Genomic DNA, 19,995 nt, shown 5'->3' with positions numbered 1-19,995 from the left:
ATTTTATGTTTTTATTTATTATATTATTAGCAAGAGCGTCCTTGGATGCGAAGTCATCACAGAGATAGATTTGTTGTACGAATCACATCAGTAACTCATCGCTGTTCATGTCGATCAAATACTCCAAACCATAATCGTACGACAGATTCAAAATCTAATCAATGTCAAGGCAAAGAATGTAAACTCAGTGAACCACGTATTTATGTCACATTCCAAACTCAATTACCAAGTTTAAGTCCACCTGACAATGCTAGAAAGCATGGAAGACATTCACACCATATACCATTAACTGGGCTTAGATTGGGATTTAGCTGTCCATTAACTAGTCAAGGACCACCTATGAGTGATTTCGAAACACCAAAAGTAGCTGAAAGAGTAAGTTTATACTCAATAAAAAATAGAATGAAGTTAACTTAATATTCTTTTTTTGTAATAGGCTTGATTTAAATTTAAATCATACATGAGATGAATAAATGTAGTTGGTGGATTTTAAAGCGAACGAGCATTTAACTGATTTAAGTAGTAAAATCCACAATCAAGTATTTTAATTAAAGTACATGAATCAAATCAATAGATTTGAGATCATTCTGAAATGAAACCAGGGTAGTGTTTTGATGATGACTTGAAATTTTTCATTCTGTTGTAAACTTCTAGCGTTATATTATAGAGATCTAAATAGGATTAAAATCAATGTTTTTATGTTTCACTGTTCCATATCATACATCCATAATTACGTTAAGTAAAATCTATCTAAGATTCATAATAATTATATATATATGTGCCACATTTAAATCTTGATGGAGTTTTATGTAGTTTTTAAAATCAAAACCAATATGTATGTACTAACTTTTGTATTCATTCTTCATTCTGAAATCGAAAAAATAATTAACCTATAAGTGAACTTATACTATGTAGGAATCTCATACAGTCATTGAAAACTAGGAAGCACTGAACAGCTGTTTCATCCTAATATGGGAATCTTCGTCATTTAATATCCACAACCCCACCGAGGATATAACCGGGGACCTTCAGGTCTGGCAAGGAGTGCTTAACACTCGTACAACTGAAATAGCACCCAGTGATTAACATGTTTAATTGTAATTAATCCGAGAAATTACGCAATCACCTACCAATAGATTTGACGGGTACCTACCTAATATCTAACATCGCTGAACTTCACTAATCACAATTTCTAAAGAGAACTCTGAGAATTAGCTTTCAAGTTTAGTCACCAGAGAGTATGCCACAATGAGAAAGCTTTCCAATGCTTCCTAGTTTTCATTGGTTATATGAGAGTAGTCTCAATAAACTTCCATAGTTAAGATACACTTAAGGCATTTATGGATAATTTCAGTTGAAATCGTAAATACATATGTGTTTATCTAAGATATTATTCATAAAAAATTAACAATTCGCCGTACATTTTCAAACCCATGAATTTTCAGTCGGCAAAGATGTTCTAATACTTTGGTTTTTTACATCACATACATCATTTGAATAAATAACAAAATCTGGATTTTCAAGTAAAAACTGCGTACACTGACCCTGGATACTAACTGTAATTCAAAAAGAGGGAAATTTTGTAAATGTGATAAAATTGGACATGGCAATATACTAATGGTATTTCAACATGAAACTAAGTTTTAAGCGTGAGTGAAAATCAGTGTCCCATTTCTTTTACTTAAATCTCTCAAGAAAAAACAGTGAACTAAATGTTGAGTATTTTGCTATTAACAATAAAATTATTGATATTTTTATCATTAACAATCTACCCAATGGTTAGTTTATTTGAAATTATGCGGTCAAACGTTAGTAATGATACTTGTATATTACTGTTGTCCATAAAATTAGTTCGTGTAACCAGGATAGGTTACAAGTGATCTAATTGTCGAAAGTAATTTATTGTTATGATAGGAATTGTCCACTAGTGTCTTGCATGTTCTAATACACGCATCAAAAGAAGCATTTGTGTTATCTGGGTTATAATAAACTTGCACAAGACCTAATTCTCCTGTAAACTAATATAGCATGAAATAACATTACTCAACGTAAACATATCATTGTGAATAGTCTTCTTGAGCTTATTGTAATCACATACTTGACACAAAGATAAATCCACCTACATTTTAGTACATACTCTAAGGCTACATTCAAAATTCTTCATAAACAGCAGAAAGTATTTTAAACACATTGTGCATGTAGTTTAATTAGTGGTATAATACGTTAGTGAGTTAAATATTGTCATGTAGTGTTGGTTATTACGTTAAACTTATATATCTTATTCTGGCTTTCGGACAGGCCAATCTACTCATTCTACTCTAGTCATATTTTGACCTTGTTAATTATTCGCTTATCAATCTTGACTGTTTTTATATGAGCGCATATGTGTGCACATTTCTTATCCTATTCATCACATGCCTGTAACTTAAATTTGTGTGACTATAAATATTGTTCAACGCTTGATTAAATGAATTTGAATTATCCGCCATTTCCACTGCTCGTCGTTTCGCTTCGCTCTATTCCATTCACTTCATATACAAAATATATGTATTCAAAAGTCCATTCTCGTTATTTGACTTATCTAATTCCGTTACTGACTAACGCGATTTAATTCGATGATTATATACGAGGATAGGCGACATATACATTATGACAGTAATCATTCATACGATCTACTTGGAGTCAGACCCCGGGCTATTAAAGTTATCCCAACCGACAATCAGAACAACTCGAATGGTAGATACATAGATTCAAATCAGCGTACATATGACTTTTAAACTTAAGTGATTTAAAATATACCGATCAATTTCTTCTTAGTTAGTAACATCCAAAAGTCTTTTATGTTCTACTGGAGTATTAAATTATATCAACTTAAAAATCTAATAAGATATATCTTTAATTTTCTTAAAAATTTATTTATTCCTTTTGCTTATGATTACATTTACCAAATTTAATCAATATCTTTCTAGGAATGTTATAGAGAACTTTCAAGAACATTGATTACATTATGTAGAAATTTTAGTTAGAATAAATTTTTATTCAGTTGAATGAATACTTTCCAAAGTTCATCTATTATTACCTTATAAAAATATAAATGTAAATATGATTATGATCTCGTTACCTAAACAATGGAACTGAATCAAAATTACTTATTATTGTTAGATAATATACAAAGATGTTTTTGCACTCTTTAAAGAATAAACACTTGAAAACTTCAGTCACATTTTAATTTACCCTGACTGAAATCATGAGTCAATTGAAGTTAGACCACCATGGAAAACCTGGAAGCACTGGACGGCCGTTTCGTTCTATTGTGGGACTGGCTTCAAGAGATATATCCTGGAATTCTAGTGAGAATCAGTCATCAGTGGAGTTCAACCAGGTCTGTTGTGAGGTAGTAACTCACTGAAGACAATGGTGGATGTGTCGCTCAATTGCGTGGATTAGTCGAAGTTAGACATTAACATCGTTAGATGACGGCCGGCTCAGTGGTCTAGTTGGTTAAGCGCCTGGGGCGAGACTGAGAGGTCCTGGGTTCGAGTCTCGCAAGGGGACAGGGTCATGGATGCGCACTGCTGAGGAGTCGCACAATAGGATGAAACAGCCATCCAGTGCTTCCAGGTTTTCCATGGTGGTCTAGCTTCAATTGACTCATGATCTCAACTGGTGAAACATTTTAATTTAAACAACTACCTATTGATTACGTAATAATAATGAATATGATCATCTCTCTGTTTTTCTGTATTATATTCAAGAAAAAATATATATAAGATCGTCTACTGAAGTATCTTTAATTAAAATCATTTCTTGTCAAAATGATAACTGAAAGATAATGAATGTTGTTTAGCTTAAACAGCCTTCATTACAAATACTAAATTATAATATAGAGCAGAAAACAAAAAAAGAAAACGAGATATAACTAATGTTTTTCATAATATTTTTTCCTACCTTTGTTTTAATTTTATCTATAAAGCCAGATACATTCCATTAAACATTTGAGATTAATTCTGTATATAGCTTCTGAATTCATTAAACGTAATCAGCATTTCACTTTTGATTATATCGAGTTAGCTAGACTATAAGAATAGTATGAAACTTGTTGGTTTTTACACTAACACTTTTCTTTTACACTAGCTGGATAAAAATATAAGGTTTAAGACAGAAGTTGTAATTAGTTAGTTAGACAGCTTTTGGAGAATAGTTCAGTTTTAAGGTTTTAATTGCTAAATGAACTAATAAACCATAAAACATACTCATGAAAATATGCACTTACCAGCATACAAAAGACCTAACATTTTATATTCAACTATCGTGTTGGTAGTGAACGTTTTTCATTCTACAATAACCTAACACTAGGAACCAGCGTTGTAAGTAGGTAACTGTATTACTTTTGACTTATTATAATTGAAATTTTAAAAATCATTCTATAGTTGGAATTTGCAATCAAGTGAATTTCTATTAAGAAATATAAGTTAAAATATTTCAATTAAATATAAGCCTCCAAATAAAAACTAACTTCGTACGTGTATTTCTGAAGACCTAAAGTAGCTCTTTGGTAAACCTATAAAGAAGTGATAAAAAGATGGAAAAAAGACTATAGTTCATTTGTGCTTTGTTGAAGCGACTTTCAACTTAGAAAGAAATACGATCTCATTATCCTGAGCTAAACAAAGTTTCTGTGATTCTATTTTGATTGGTTGGACAACAGATAACTGTTTTCATATACTTATATACTTAGTAACACATATACATAACAATATACATTTTCATGTATTGCTATTTCGAAGGTTTTGAATTATATACAGAGTGTTGCCCTCCAAATTTCCTAGTACGGTCGAGGGTGAGGAGAGTCCACTCTCATTCACGAAATGCTCTCACATAGCCACTTGTATATAACCATCGCCAGGGAAGTTCTACTCACTGCCTTCTCGCGGCGGGCTGTTGTTCACGAAATTGAGAGGACGAACAGCGAACGTTCCGAGCTTTAACAGGGTTAGTGTGTATGTACGGCCATTAGCGACGCTGAAGTAACCTTGAGAGCGTTCACCCAATAACTAAGACCAAACGAGGGTTATAAACCAGCGTGAGGAATTAGAATTATGATTTACAGTTGATGGTTAGGGTTAGGAATTACACTTAAAGGTTTCATCACGAACTGACATCAACTATAATGCCAAAACTCTATTTAGCCAAATAGATGGGTGAGTTTCGCGCCAAAATCCGAGACCTGTTATCTTAAACTTGATTGGTTCGTCCATAAATTATAGTCTCGCCGGAGGACACACCTATGGAAGTTGGAAAACCCTGATTCCAAACTACTGGTGCACGTGGGCTCCAAGATCTTGAAGGAACAAATGGTGTAGGTACCAATTATTGGTAACCGGCTACCATGAGACTGCATCTCTTAACGTTGCTGCACTGCGTTGTGGACTGGACCTTCAGGTCGAAGGCTCGAGGAGTGAACCCTAAGAAAACCACCTGTTTCAGTTTGAGCTCACGGGCAGTACAGAGTGTTATTTCTTCTCGAATTAAACTTAAGATCAACGATGCAAATGTTCATTGTATTATTTTAAGGATAACAATCTATGGAATCTTGATGATCTTCATGTCAAAAGTATCGTGCAAAGGTATACATATTATACAGCTTACTTCAAGTCCAAGAAAATACTAACAGATAAGCTATCAGCTATGTAAAAGCCGAATAATATAAAAGAATCAACCATGTATATACTCCAATATAATAATGCACTGAGTAGCTTCATGTGCAAATGGATGACATAAATGTTTCTGAAATGAAGTATAAATAAAGAAAAATGATTATAATTCAAACCTCTCAAAGAATAACATTTTGCAATCTAACGAGTATAACAATAATGAATTTTTAAAGCGTTAATGATTAGGACTCTTTTTTCTTTCCAATTTAGTCGTTCGATACCAATAACTCAATCGTATGATTAGGATTACGTTAAGTAATTTAATATGCCACAACAATGGATCAATGAAAAGATAATTATTCCAAATATGTTGCAAAAAAATAATATACAGCCATCATGTACAATAGACTAATTTATATTAAATCTTTTACATACATCTCATTTTCAGTTTGATTCATGGGAACAAGCTGGTAATCGTCCAGGTTTTCGTGTACAAATATTGACAGCGCTACAACATACAGTTCGTCAAATGCTCGAATTAATTAGAACAAAGGGATTTAGTGCAATAAAACTCGATACAGATTATGTGTTCTTTCCACCAGCAGCTGATCTTCAGTAAGTACGGATTGCTTAAACATGTATCAGCTTATTTTCGAATATTTATTTTGTGAAGATATGACTGATTCTGAAATGTTTTCACTGAAAAATAAAATTAGCAAAAAATAACTGATAATGAGGAGAAAGAAGATTTATTCAGTTATTTCTTTCTAGTGATACTTACATCAATCTGCAACCTCATCTAATTAGAGATCGCTATAGTCACAAATTATTATATATGAGGACGGTCCACGGGTAAACTCGAGGAAGCCTTAAGAAGCTCAGAAAGAGCCGAGGATATTTCATCCAACCATTTTTGGAAGAATATTCTAGAACCTCTGGGTGTAGCTTCTCGATTGGACAATGCTAATAACCCCCAGTGTGCGGATTGGATAGCTATAATGATGATTTCGTCTTTACTAAAAACTATAAATACCTGACAGTCTTCTATCTTCTCATTGTGACTTGCAAAGGTTCTAACGTTCAAGTGCTCAAGTTATACGCGTCATATCAGAATATAAGCTCTAGATATAACAGTAAACCTTTATAGAGCTCTTTCAGTTAGACTTTTACTTCTGCTAATCGTGGACCATGAAATAAGCATTACATAAATGTACGTATTCTTTGATACATAGATTTTTAAAAACACATACATGTTTAACCTAAAAAGGATCTTTCTTAAACTGTATGAATAAATGATAAGGAATTTCAAAATACTATGAAATCTCAGTATGTTGCTCCCTTCTTTTAAGTAGTTCAATTGATAACCTCAGTCAGTGATAATAATGAAATTCAATTAATAATTTCTTACTATATATATATATATATATATATATATATATATATATATATATATTTCACCATAAATTTTCTTTTTATCACATTCAAAGACCAATTTACGTGAGACGTAGACCACTGAGTTCATCATCAGATAGTTCTTTGCCAAGAGTAATGGGTCTTGAACGAATAAGACATGAAATTAAAAATGAACCAAAAAATCACAGTTTCAATACAAAACTAAGTGAAAGTTTAAATTATACTGAAAAACCAGAACAATCAATTTGGTCAGAAGTGATGAGTGAATCTGAAGATAGTAACACTGATACTGTATTCAATACAAATAGTCTAAGTATACCAAGAAATAGGCCACGAACATGGTATCAATCACCTGGACAAAATTCTTTAAGTACATCACCATCAATAATATTGACAAAAAATAATTCAGATTATAGAATAAATGAGATTACTGACATGGTGGAAAATGATCATTATCATTCTATTGATAAACATATTAATATTGATGATAATAATGACAATAATAGTAATGATATCTGTTACCCAATGAGTTCAAGTACAATTGGTATATCATCAAATCAACCAATACAAAATACATGTTGGTGTACTTCAAATCCAACACAATATTCTTTATATCATAAACCTGGGCATAATTCATTTTTATCCACTTCACAAATAGCAATTAATCCAAATGTACAAATGAATTATTCTCCATACACTATGATAGATGAACGTTGTTGGCTTAATAAAAGTATAAGTTAGTTTGTTTTCTTTTTTTGGTTATTTTTATTTCCATTTTAAACTTCATCATTTTATTATATTATAAAAGCAAAACTAAAAATATTTTGGTAAAACGTTTATTTTACTCTTAAAGACAATTCACGAGGTATATCCTGGAGTTCTAGTGAGAAGCAGTCATCAGTGGAGTTCAACCAGGTCTGTTGTGAGGTAGTAACTCACTGAAGACAATGGTGGATGTGTCGCTCAATTACGTGGATTAGTTGAAGTTAGACATTAACACCGTTAGATGACGGCCGGCTCAGTGGTCTAGTGGTTAAGTGCTCGAGCGCGAAACCAGTAGGTCCTGGGTTTGAATCTCGCAGGGGGGGCGGGGTCATAGATGCGCACTGCTGAGGAGTCCCACAATAGGATGAAACAGCCATCCAGTGCATCCAGGTTTTCCATGGTGGTCTAGCTTCAATTGACTCATGATCTTAACCATTGAAATTAAAATTTATTGTGTTGCAATATAATCACATAATAAAGTAAGAAAAATAGTCTAAAATTGGTCATAAAACGTTAGTTATAAAATATACCCTTGTGGAGACAAATTCTGTATGATACATGTATTTTTTATCTCAGTGTTTTCCATCTTAGTCAAGCATAAATCTAAGATATTGGACTGATGACAGTAGTATGTCTGCTCTTTTAAAACAAAAGATTACGACAAGATGAAGCTGATCAAGTGATTCAAAATTACCAAAGTCCGTGAGAAATATATTATGTAAAAGGTCTGGCTAAAGGTAAATTTGTTGTTATGATACCCATAATTTGCTGAGAGCTGAAGCTGATTCGATATCAGAAGATGGGAGCACGAACCAATAAATACTTCAATGGAAACTGATTTCTGACAGCTCATTGGAAATAAAGTTAATTTCCGTTTGAAGACATACATCTTGGAGACCAATTTTAAGAAAATATTCTTTTTCGCTGTATTGACAGCCCAGTAGTTTGATCTTCCATGTTATGATAAACACTATTGTCAAAGTTAGCATACAGAACATTAGGTTCATTCTCTTTGGACTCAAAAGATAGATCTAAGATACAGAAACTTAAAATGATTGATCATGAAAGAAAACATACATATATAAGTAATTTGTCTTTAGTATAAATGGCTTGTTTAAACAGTGAATAACATTTAGGCTTAACGACATTCATTGGAACGGAACACTGCCTTACTATTCCCAAACATGTAGCTCAGACTATAAAATTGGAAAAACTGTACGAAGAGGAACTTACTTGGCTTGGCAAGCAAAAGAGGTGAGCTACAAATGATTAAACTACTTGTAAGTAATTGAACAAAATACTCTTAAATAGTTTCATTTGTAAATTAGAAATGTGTAGGTTTCACAGCCAAGCATGAATACTGAGTAACACTAGATTTTTTTCTCTAATCTGTCTTCTCGTTGTATCTATGAACTGGTCTATACTGTCAGTGAGTAAGGTCCTAGTCTAAAAAAATTTCGAATTACTGAAAACAAATACTTCCTTAATTCGTAAGTTCACGCATAAGTAATTTGCAAACTTGACTATAATCTAAACTCTAGAACACGACACAAAATCGTTTTCTATGAATATTAAGTGGTGAATAATGGCTTAATAATGAATTTAATTATTTACCAGATTCTGTATACAAAGCGACTTCGAAAAACGATACACAGTAAAAAAAAGTCAGTACATTAATTTGAGTCAACAAGCTACAGAGCCAGAAAACTATGATATTTTAAAAGAAACATTTGGCTACCCATCCGAAGAATTTAGTAAAATTCCAATATTAATTCAGGAGACATAGGTTGTTTAATCTGTAAATAAAAATATTGATTTGGAAATCTAGATTAATCATTTCCCCAAAACCACATGCATTTTGAATAAGCCAGTAAATCATATTGAAGTTTCCTTATTAGTTCAATTAACTGACAGTTTAATACTTCCTTAACCCCTTGATCATTAGACAACGTCCTTTTGATGTTTGAAATCTTGGAGCACTTTATACTCATGTACAGGTTAAATGGATGATTTCGTCTAAAACAAAATTTCCTTCTTTGAATTCCATTTATCTTTATGCAATGAAAAACGAAACTCTAGCTTGTAAATTAATTGACCACTGTTAATCTCCAATCTAATATTGACAGTCCAAATAGGGATCCTTTCTGTCCCGATTAACGCAACTTACTGAGCTGATAGTATTGTCCATTATAAACGACCATGTGATAGCATATCATATTATGTTTTCATAACTTAACACAAATGATAATGCCTGGCTTGACAACGACAGGCTTACTGATTGGAAATTTACTACCAAGAGTCGAACTGCAAATATTTATCATCAAACGATTTCCTAGCTTTACTCAGAAAAGATCTAAACGACAAAGTAACACTAACTTATGAATATATTCCCACTGTCATCTTTTTACAGATACCCCAAACAAACTTCTCAGATCGTTGGGTGCTCCATATTCAACTCCGGTTAGTCCAACACAATTTATTCTACGTGAATCTACTAATCAGAATCAGTCAAATGATTATGAAGCAAGTAATCTCCAAGCATCAGCATCAACAGAGCTGGTGGGAAAATTAGAAAAACCTAAAATTCCCACCCCTGAGTATCTTCAAAGTACTACAAACTCAGAACAAAAACGAGATTACTTAAGTAAGGTAAGCCCTGATATAACAAGCAATGTTTATCGTAAATGAACAGAACTAATGGTAGCAAGATTTTTACCATCAAGCCTAGCCGATTAATTTATCTTTAATTTGTAAATTTCGTGTATAGTCTGTGAAGTTCATATTTCTATATTAATAAACTGTACTTTTATTGTTAAAATGAAATCTTAACTTGAGTTTTCTACTTTATTTCACATTAACAGATTATAAAATCTCATCCCATATGTCTTTGGAGTGTATTAAGAACTGACGGTGATACGTTTGTTAGAGTTCTCAAAGACAAACTATTAACTTATATATAAGTACCGGGGTACTGGTTTCATGTTAGGCAGTTGACTAACTGATTGCTAATGTTGATTTCTTTCGACAGTCTAATACTGTATGACCAAACTCAATAACTGTATTCTGCGGTCATCAATTTTACGTAGCTTGTCTAATAAATATACTAACGTTATGAAATTTAGGGCACGTTGATCGTAATCCTTCTCCGTTTCTGTTGATTAAAAGATCCCCAATAATTCCCAACATCCAAAGTCTTCAGCTACTTTATTGTCTCTGTAAGACCATTTTCCACATCGAAAGCAAAGAGAAATTATTAACACCCAAACATGATGAGTGACAAAACGAGATAATAGAATTACGAGACAGGAACCAACAAGCAATAACTCCTGAATGTATAGGACATTGTTGGACATTTATTTGACAGGCTGTGTACTTAAAAGAACAACAGTTTTCATTCATAACTATATTGCAGTTGCTCACCAAATCTATAGCTATCCTACTAGTTTTAACTGGTTCGTCTATGATGGTATAACAGTTTTTGCAGTCCTGAAGATAACTGTTAATTTAATTCGCTCCCAGCAACTCAGTATTCCAATCTACATCCAGCCTGATTATTACCTATGCCAGTATCTGTAAAGATATACATTAATCTCAACTGAGATGTAATAGATCGAATGTAAAAATAAGTTGGAAACGGACAGCCGAGATGAATAAAAGTTAGGAGCTGGGATTCTTAGTTGGGCATACCATATGGCTATCATGCACTCAACTTAGAATACGCAGATATCATTCATTTGCTGGCTCCAACCAGACAGATGGAGCTGCGTAGCTGTTTAACATCAAACCACAGTATTTTCAACTCCTATCCTTTCCCAAACTGACCTTGTAGTAATATTCGCTTTTTTTCTTAACAGTCTGAATAATAAACTGATGGTTAATTAAGGTAATGCATATCTAGTAGACATAAGAAAATAAAAAACAATCAGGATAACATCCAACCATACTGTTACACGTCGGTTTCTAAATTCAATTACTGAATTAACACTGATGGTCATTGTTGATCCTGATGAACGAATTAACCTCCGGTACCCGTTTCCAGTAGTAGATATAAGTTCAGTATGAGAATATGACTAAGATCCAGTGTTGTTTCACTAGAGTCGTAGGACCATTTATATTTCCTGTGGTATTAACATGGTAATATACTTGATAGGAATACAATAGCCTTATATTAAGCTCACCATGATAATCAGTGCTATAAGTACTAAAGAAATTTGTAGAATAAATAATGGTAGGTACATCTTTACTACATAAGTCTTCAGTTAAAGCTGAACAAATAAATTTCCATTGTTATTGCGAAAATGTATCCAAGTATGTTGGATTAATTTTGAAAACTTTTCATAAACTAACATTAAGAAAATTAGGAACCGTAAGAATCAAATAGAGATGAGTAAATAATGAGGAATTACTCCTTCGAAATTAGCTTTAAGGTTACTAAAGCAATTAACTATCGAATGATTTATTTTAACTATCATATTACTTAGTGAATGACACTATAAGATTTTAAAACTTTTTTCCCTTTTTCTTATTTTAAAAATAGATTTTACAAGAAATATCAAATTGTCTTCATACTAATCCTCAATATCCCATCGTTATCATGCCTACTTCACAAATGTTGAATTTCTCGGAGAATCAACAAACGACGGATAATAAAAACAGTAGAAAAGCACCACTTGTTTTTCAAATACCACATTCTAATTCGGTTTTTATAGGCCTTCCAGCAACCTCAGGGGTGAATCCACGGGTTATGACAGCCTCGCCCACAAATGCTGTTATTGTATTGCCGTCATTAACAACAGATCAACAGTTAACTCAACAATCCACATCACAACAAAATTGTCAGTATTCATCTCTCACAAATGCACAACCAACTATTTTAACAGGTCCAAAACAAGGCTATTTGTTAATTATTACACCGGACAATAAGTATGAATATGTACCACAGCCTTAATTACAAAAGAAACTACAAGCTATTAATGTTGCATTTACAAAATGATTCTTTCCCTGTATATTTATGTTAATAATATAATCATATTAGCAAATTATTATGCTCGCTGACAATGCAACTAAATCGTCTTATATCCATTATTACAGATGATGACTATACAAGCAGAAAAAGAGGAATCAGCTGAATGGAAACTACTATTACTACTTTATATCTTACTATAACGAAGAAAATTGTCGTTTCCTTGAAATGAACAACAAATGATTATCTCATCCCCGTGAAGATTTGACTTCATATTTTTTTAGGTATAACGTCAAATCTTTTAATGCATCTTTCGTCTTCCAGACATAATTAAATAAACAGAATAAATCATTATTTTGATTCTATATACGATTGTATAACAGATCTGGTATTCCTAGTAAATGTTTTAATACAGCTGATCTACTCAATGACCAAGTATTTAGATTCAAAAATGTTAGCGTTTTTATTTGTTTATCATTATTAGTTTATAACAAGATGATAGTATTAAAAACTCGCACATTATAAATTACAACATATAGACAGACGGTATTGTATTCAATTACAGTACCAGGTTTTACTTTGATAAACAGTGAGATTTATGGGAATATATGAAAACACTAAACTGACCAAGGCAGTTTATGAGTCAGTGACAAGAACGAAACACTACAAAAACAAACATAATAAGTAAACAGCACAGGTGTGATGACGAGTGTGCCAATTGTGTAGGGAATAATAAAGGCCCGAATTAATGCTTCATGATAAGAAGTCGGTCAAAGACTTGAAAAAAATAGACATTGCAATAACATTCATTTGAAATTATTAGATCGATAGATGTTAGTGATTGACATCCCGTCATCTTCACAGAATGTTCCATTCACACGAGACTTCTTGCTGCCAGTGGCTCAGATAAGTTGAAAGAGCCTCCGGTAGTTAACAGATGAAGCCGCTGCATCCAAATCATTGGCATGCTCCGACTACAAACCTTCTCAGTCCTCACGCAAGCTTTTCCCAATTCCATTACGTAAGTCCTCGCTTATGATCAAACTCGCGGTCACATGAAGTAGACCGATGGGCTTCGATGAGTTGTAAGGAGTCTGAAGAAACCCAATGCTCATGAGCGGGACGTTTCGCTAATCTGCAAGCGACTTTACTCACCATTTTCGTGGCATCGTGCAATTGCAACCACTGCTCATCTATACTTTTCGGTGGAATGGTAGCTAGCCTTAAACCTAGCTCGGTTTGATATTTAGTTGCAACAGAAGCTGCAACCAATCTGCTGACAACAATCCGTTTAGGAGGATGAATTTGTTGGCCACTAAAAAGGCAAGATTAGCGCAAACAAGGGCATAATCCGAGTCCAGATAGGTAGTTGATGCTAGCCAGGAACAGGTTGTAGTCTGTGCACAGTTGCAGTAAACGGTCCCCGTTGTCTAACCTGGGACCAACAAATCCCCATCGGTCACCTAAACGACTTTCTTCTGTTCCTAGACACCCGACCTGAGAGTTTAAGCCTCCGGCTAGTATTAAAATCTGTTGAATGCACTTCCTGTAGAAGAACAGTTAATTGGTGGTAAAAATCATCCTCGATCGCATTCTGGATGCAATCTGTCGGAGCATAGGCAGAGATGACGAAAAGACACCATTTCTCACACCGATTTATTCGCTTTTTGATAGAACTTTCTAATCGAACAGCACACTACCTACTGTTAATGGGGATAGTAGGACTGAATGAGAGTTGAAGCGAGTTATTTTATTTTTTTCTTCTTATTTGAAAACATAAACATAGGTACAAAGAAGCTCCATGTAGATATGTGCCACATGTCGTCATTTGATTTGTGTGAGGGCTGGGATAATGCCCGTGCGCTCAAACCGAAACAAGTGGCTTTCTCAGGGTCCATCCTGGAGCCTTTGACCTAAAGGTCTGATCCACAAGACAGTGGAGCAACGTAAGGAGATGCAGCCCCATGGTAGCCGGTGGCTAAAGCTCCGGGCATTCGCTGTTCGTCCTCTCAATTTCGTAAACAACAGCCCACCGCGAAAAGGCAGTGAGTAGGACTTCCCTGGCAGTGATTGTATGCACGTGGCCATGTGAGAGCATTTCGCAAAGGAGACAGACTCTCCCCACCCTCGACCGTACCAAGGCATTTGGGGGTAAGAGGAATTTTCCAGTCGTAGTTATCATTGATTTGAATGAGGATTGTGATACTGCCCGGGTGTAATTAACTGCCAGGTTCGTGCCAAAAGAGGATAATTCCTAAACTTGTTTTCGACAAGTAAGATACAAATTTCGCTGTAAAAAACTGGGCACGTTTAAACAAAGCTGCATTTTACACACTTTGAAAACTAGAAAATGAACTGAATTCCATAAAAGAGATATAAAATTAAGCTAAGTTCATGACTTTGATCCTAATCAACCCTTGAACCTTACCATCTGCTAGTGTGTGTGACTTTATGGATTTTTAGCTGGAAACACACTGAGCATAGGCTACCTTTCATACCGTTCAACCTCATGTCTTCTAATGATCATCACGTTTTTCATGGTTACTTCAAAATAATATCATTAACTTATTTGATATGACATTTACCGGTGACATATTATACGAAACATTATATCGTGGATGGATATATATGAATAGATGTAAAGAGATTTTTCAGTTTTTTTGCCGTGTGATAAAAACCTACCAATATTTTACATCAAAGTCTCTGAAACGTAAATTGTAAGTCACAAGAGTTCAGTATTATATAGCTATTTATAATTCAACTAGAATATAGACGACAAGGAAAAGCAATGGCCATATGGTATAAATTGGCAAAGGGTATGTCCTGATATCTTATATTTTGACAAAAAAAGCTGAACGCATGGATAAATCAGCCTCCCAATTCTAAAGAAAACTTTTGTGCCAAAAGGACCCAGTCGAGAACTAGAAATTCGGGAATTTATAATTCGCATAGGTGGTGAAAAAACAGGGAACATCATTGTTTAATACTGAATCATCTAATCGAATATTCGTGAACATACAAAAACATGGTTTGACAGATCTACAGAATTTTGGATGTGTTCAGTTAAAACGCGGCAAGGTAAACATACTTATATTCAACATGTACTATTTTTTAACATATACTTTAAGACATCTATTGTTTAGGCTAAGCATGTGTTGTGAGAAAAAATTAAGAAATTTCGTAGGATTAGTCTTTATTAGCTTTAAGTTGTGCAATTAGGCCTGCCCTTTGGGTTTCTGTAACATATTCAGTTAGATCTGGAGACATGAAATCAACAGCTTTCGGTATCCGGAGATAATTCAACACCTTTCCTTTACTCGTATGTAAATCACCTGGATTTTTCGGTTTCCTGAAATCGTAACACTATGGCAGTAAAATAGTATCATACTTTGCTGAATCTTTCTGAGCTAGAGATGCATAACTCGGTGGTCCTGTAGTATTTTTGGACAAATTTTCGTAACTAGTGATTACCCGTTGTCATTAAAGTTAATCAAACATACTCAATCTCTACATCTTTACATTCGATCTAAAATGGTTACACACGATTTGATAACTTACGGATTCATCGCTAGAAACTTCTTCATCCATTAGATACGGCATAGTCTAAAATGTTAAGTACCTAATTTAAAAAGGAAATGTCATAAAAATCAGATTACGTAACTCAGGGGTAAATTCCTTACTTTAGAGAGACGAAATGAAATAATCTTAGCGAACATCAGATAAGGTTTTTATTGTTTATTTATTTTAACACAAAGATATTGGTACAAGGAAACACCAAATACATATGAGCCACACAAATCTCATTTGATATGTGTGAGGGCTGTGATACTGCCTAGGTGCCCAAACCGAAGCAGACGGTTTTCTTAGGGGGCCACACCCGGAGCCTTCGACCTGAAAGTCTGATCCACAAGGCAGTGGAGCATCTTAAGGAGATGCAGTCCCATGGTAGCCGGTGACCAACGGTTGGTTCATACTCCATTTGTTCCTTCAGGATACTGGAGCCCATGTGCACCATTGGTTGGGAATCACGGTTTTCCAACTCCCCTAGATAAACGTACCGTGTCCACCGGCCCGGTTAAAGCGCCGGACATTCTCTTTTCGTCCTCTCATTTTCGTAACCAACACCCCCGCCACGAGAAGACAATGAGTAGGACTTCTCTGGCAAAGGCTATATACGCGTGGCCATGTGAGAGCATTTCGAGAGGGAGAGCGGACTCTCCCCACTCTCAGCCGTACCAGGGTATTTGGGGGCAGATAAGGCACAAAATGTGTATGATATAAAAGATTTTTTACACCTACATTCGGTCAACGTCGGGCATAGCAAAAATTTTGGTCGATCTAAAACGCTATGTTCACATCAGCACCAAAAACGGGAATTAACGAAATGAAAATCAAATGAGTCGTAGTATCCATGGAAGGAAAAATATGCACTACATACGGGAGGTATACTTTGATAAAGAAAAAGATGAATTAGAATCTTAAAATAATGACAATAATTCAATTTACTACACTCATAACCAATCCGAAACTAGTGTTATTTCATCATTATTCTGTTGGCTATTTCATGGATTGTCAGGTAAACTTAAGTTTTCAGCAGGACCAATGTTAGACAAGAAACGTCAATACAAATGCTAGGAAGGGATTGGGAATAGGTGTTAGGGTTAGGTGTTTCCATGACGAACTGAGATGGACTATACTGAAGAATACTAGAATCATGGTACAGTCTTAATCCCTGACAAATCACGTCACTAGTCTGACTTTGACGTCTCATGATATTCCGGAACAACCAACATCTCCTGGAATTCTGAGTGTATACTTCATATTAACCAAATATCACTGAAAACTCAGTTAATTAGCTTTTAGCTTCACTGACGAGTTAATTGCAGAGCGAGACTATACCAAATTAAAAACTCACCTAGCTACAGTCAAATTTCATTACAACCCCAAATCTAGTTGGACTACGGAAAATGAAGGAGCAAAAACTACACGTAACGGCTCGCGTCTAGATAGAAGGTACTTTGTGTACTATAGAAACGTGCACAATAGCATGATGATTGGAAAAAAAACTCAAAAGACGAGACGACCAAACATGAAGCGCAGGAAGTGTACTTACATTTACCAAAGGAAGATAAAGACAACACTCAGCACAAAAGCAATACCAAAATCGAGGCAACCATACCGCTTTCCACGACCTTGAGCGACCTAATGATAAATGGTTCACATGGTTCAAGTGATTGTGGACGGAATAGAAGAAGCTTATGCTTTACGGGCTTCTGTGTGTAACAGCTGTGGATCACAAGTACCTCCAGGCAGTAACCTAGGTATATTAACGATACTAGAGAAAAAAGAAACGGGAAAATCATAGTGTAGCGTTAAATAAATCACAAAATAAATAGCTCTGTAAGTTTTTGACAATGGGTGCTGACCACGTTAGTTTTATTGGGCTCACCCAGATGAAGGCGCTCGGTCATGCATCCGTACAAGATCACGAGTGGGAACACCGTGCTCAACATCCCCTGCAACCGCTAGCTAGATTAGATTGTAGTGACTCACGTTTATCACGAGAACACGACTGGTTTAATAAAAACAATTATTATTATAACCAACTGTACCGGTGTGTGTTTTAATGTGCTTTTGTTTAACTGTGCTAATTATAGCCATTTTGTGCTTCCATTACCTTCCATCATTGTTCCGCGGTTTTTGGTACTGTTCGCACGTACTCTTTTCTTCTGCTTTCGCTTGTACCATTCCTTGGCACGATCTCCGTATTCGTTCAATACCACGAGATCGCCAACGAAATAAATCTGGTTACGTTCGATCCTCGCCTTCTGATTTATCTGGCACGTGTTTCTTGGTAGCGGTGTTCACAGTTAATCTCAACTCGACGCTACGCTACAAGATCAATCGATCCTCGATAAGTTGATAGCCTATCAAATATATATTCGAGCCTCCTCGCTTCTGTCTTTCGATTTCACTTGGTGGGTACGATTTATAAAAGAGGGTTTTACCAGTTAAAGCGTTGCCAAACTCCGAATACCTGTGGCATCTTAAATAGTAAGAAACTATCCTTAGCCCTTAAGAATATGTCAGGTTTTCTCTTGAAGGACTCCTGAGAAGTCGCTTGAACTAGCTCAGCCGGCAGCGAATTCTGACACTTGATAACTCTTAAGGAGTAAGAGGTATGCCTACAATCCGTTCTGATGTGTTGTATCTCCAGTTTCTGTGTGTTACCCCTCAAGTTTGTGTTGGAGATAAACTTAATTAGATTTCAATAATGTAATTAGAAGACGAAGATTATCAGAACTATGTGATATATTAGCGCAATACATTTCGAACAATCTGGTCACACAAATGGTCATACAAATGTACCTTTGAAAAAAACCATTGATATATTATGTGATTACATATCTGTAAACAATCTTCAATCACGTGTACCTGTAAAACTTCCTGAAGATTTACTCCTATTATTTACTAACAAAGTTCAGTTCACTTTTGAAGGTGATTACTTTCGTCAGATTGATGGAGTTGCTATGGGTAGTCCACTAGGACCATTATTAGCAGATGTGTTCATGGTACATGTTGAAAATCAGACTGATGACTTAATCGGAAACATTTCACTTTATAAGGGATATGTGGACGATATCTTAGTTGTTTGTGAGAGAAAAGAGGATATGTACTGTTTATTAAATAAACTTAACACTCTCCAAAACCATATTAGTCTCTCATGTGAAGAGGAGTAGAACGATCAGCTTCCCTTCCTAAATATACTTCTGAGTAGACGAGAAGATGGCTCAGTCAAGCGATTTATTTTTAGGAAACCAACGTGGACAGGTCAATATCTTAGTTATTATAGTTATTGCCTTGTGCAATACAAACGTGGTTTGATAAGATGTCTTTTCAACAGACTCGACCGTATTTGTACAAACGACGCAATTGATGATGATGTTAAGTTGTTAAACAAAACGTTAATAGAAAATGGCTATCCTCTGAAATTCATAAGTAGATGGAAAGTCCATGGTACAGCGAGATCTACTGTAGCCTCGGTAGAGAAAAAGCCTGTCTACATCACTTTACCCTTCAGAGGTGATTCAAATAGCCTTTTATTGAAACAATGACTTTAACCGGTCATCAGTAAAACGTATTGCGCAGCAAAGGTCATCATCAAAGAAAGAACAAGGTGCATACTTCATTTAAAGCCTA

General features: G+C 34.7%; 2 protein-coding genes across 3 annotated transcripts in view; one reads left to right on the top strand and one right to left on the bottom strand.

Moving 5' to 3' along the window:
• MS3_00010795 (uncharacterized protein) overlaps nucleotides 1–13,247 on the top strand; it is a 66,703-nt gene extending 53,456 nt beyond the window's left edge. For both annotated transcript variants that reach the window (XM_051219195.1, XM_051219196.1), the window contains exons 4-8: nucleotides 31–375; nucleotides 6,103–6,269; nucleotides 7,142–7,803; nucleotides 10,243–10,481; nucleotides 12,370–13,247. In XM_051219195.1, the coding sequence (XP_051067902.1) occupies nucleotides 31–375; nucleotides 6,103–6,269; nucleotides 7,142–7,803; nucleotides 10,243–10,481; nucleotides 12,370–12,780 (1,824 nt within the window). In that variant the 3' untranslated portion in view covers nucleotides 12,781–13,247. The remainder of the gene's footprint in view (nucleotides 1–30; nucleotides 376–6,102; nucleotides 6,270–7,141; nucleotides 7,804–10,242; nucleotides 10,482–12,369) is intronic.
• Nucleotides 13,248–14,764: 1,517 nt separating this feature from the next.
• Nucleotides 14,765–18,410, bottom strand: MS3_00006552 (uncharacterized protein). The gene is made up of 7 exons (XM_051214714.1): nucleotides 18,222–18,410; nucleotides 17,909–18,130; nucleotides 16,354–16,414; nucleotides 16,296–16,321; nucleotides 16,184–16,255; nucleotides 15,884–16,144; nucleotides 14,765–15,834 (listed from the first exon to the last, which is right to left on the bottom strand). Exons 3-6 carry the CDS (start codon nucleotides 16,393–16,395, stop codon nucleotides 15,982–15,984), a joined length of 303 nt encoding a protein of 100 aa, XP_051067900.1. The 5' UTR covers nucleotides 16,396–16,414; nucleotides 17,909–18,130; nucleotides 18,222–18,410; the 3' UTR covers nucleotides 14,765–15,834; nucleotides 15,884–15,981.
• Between the last annotated feature and the right edge of the window lie 1,585 nt (nucleotides 18,411–19,995).

This window comes from Schistosoma haematobium, chromosome 2 (assembly GCF_000699445.3).
Source record: "Schistosoma haematobium chromosome 2, whole genome shotgun sequence".
Lineage (NCBI taxonomy): Eukaryota > Metazoa > Platyhelminthes > Trematoda > Strigeidida > Schistosomatidae > Schistosoma > Schistosoma haematobium.
Note: the sequence above shows the minus strand (reverse complement) of the source record. Positions and strands in the feature narration are given on the sequence as shown.

Coding starts and splice junctions, on each gene's coding strand:
- MS3_00006552 (XM_051214714.1), bottom strand. CDS start 16,395: ATGCCGTATCTAATGGATGAAGAAGTTTCTAGCGATGAATCC. Junction 16,256..16,295: donor TGTAAAGATGTAGAGATTGA/GTATGTTTGATT, acceptor GGTAATCACTAG/TTACGAAAATTTGTCCAAAA. Junction 16,145..16,183: donor GCTCAGAAAGATTCAGCAAA/GTATGATACTAT, acceptor TTACGATTTCAG/GAAACCGAAAAATCCAGGTG.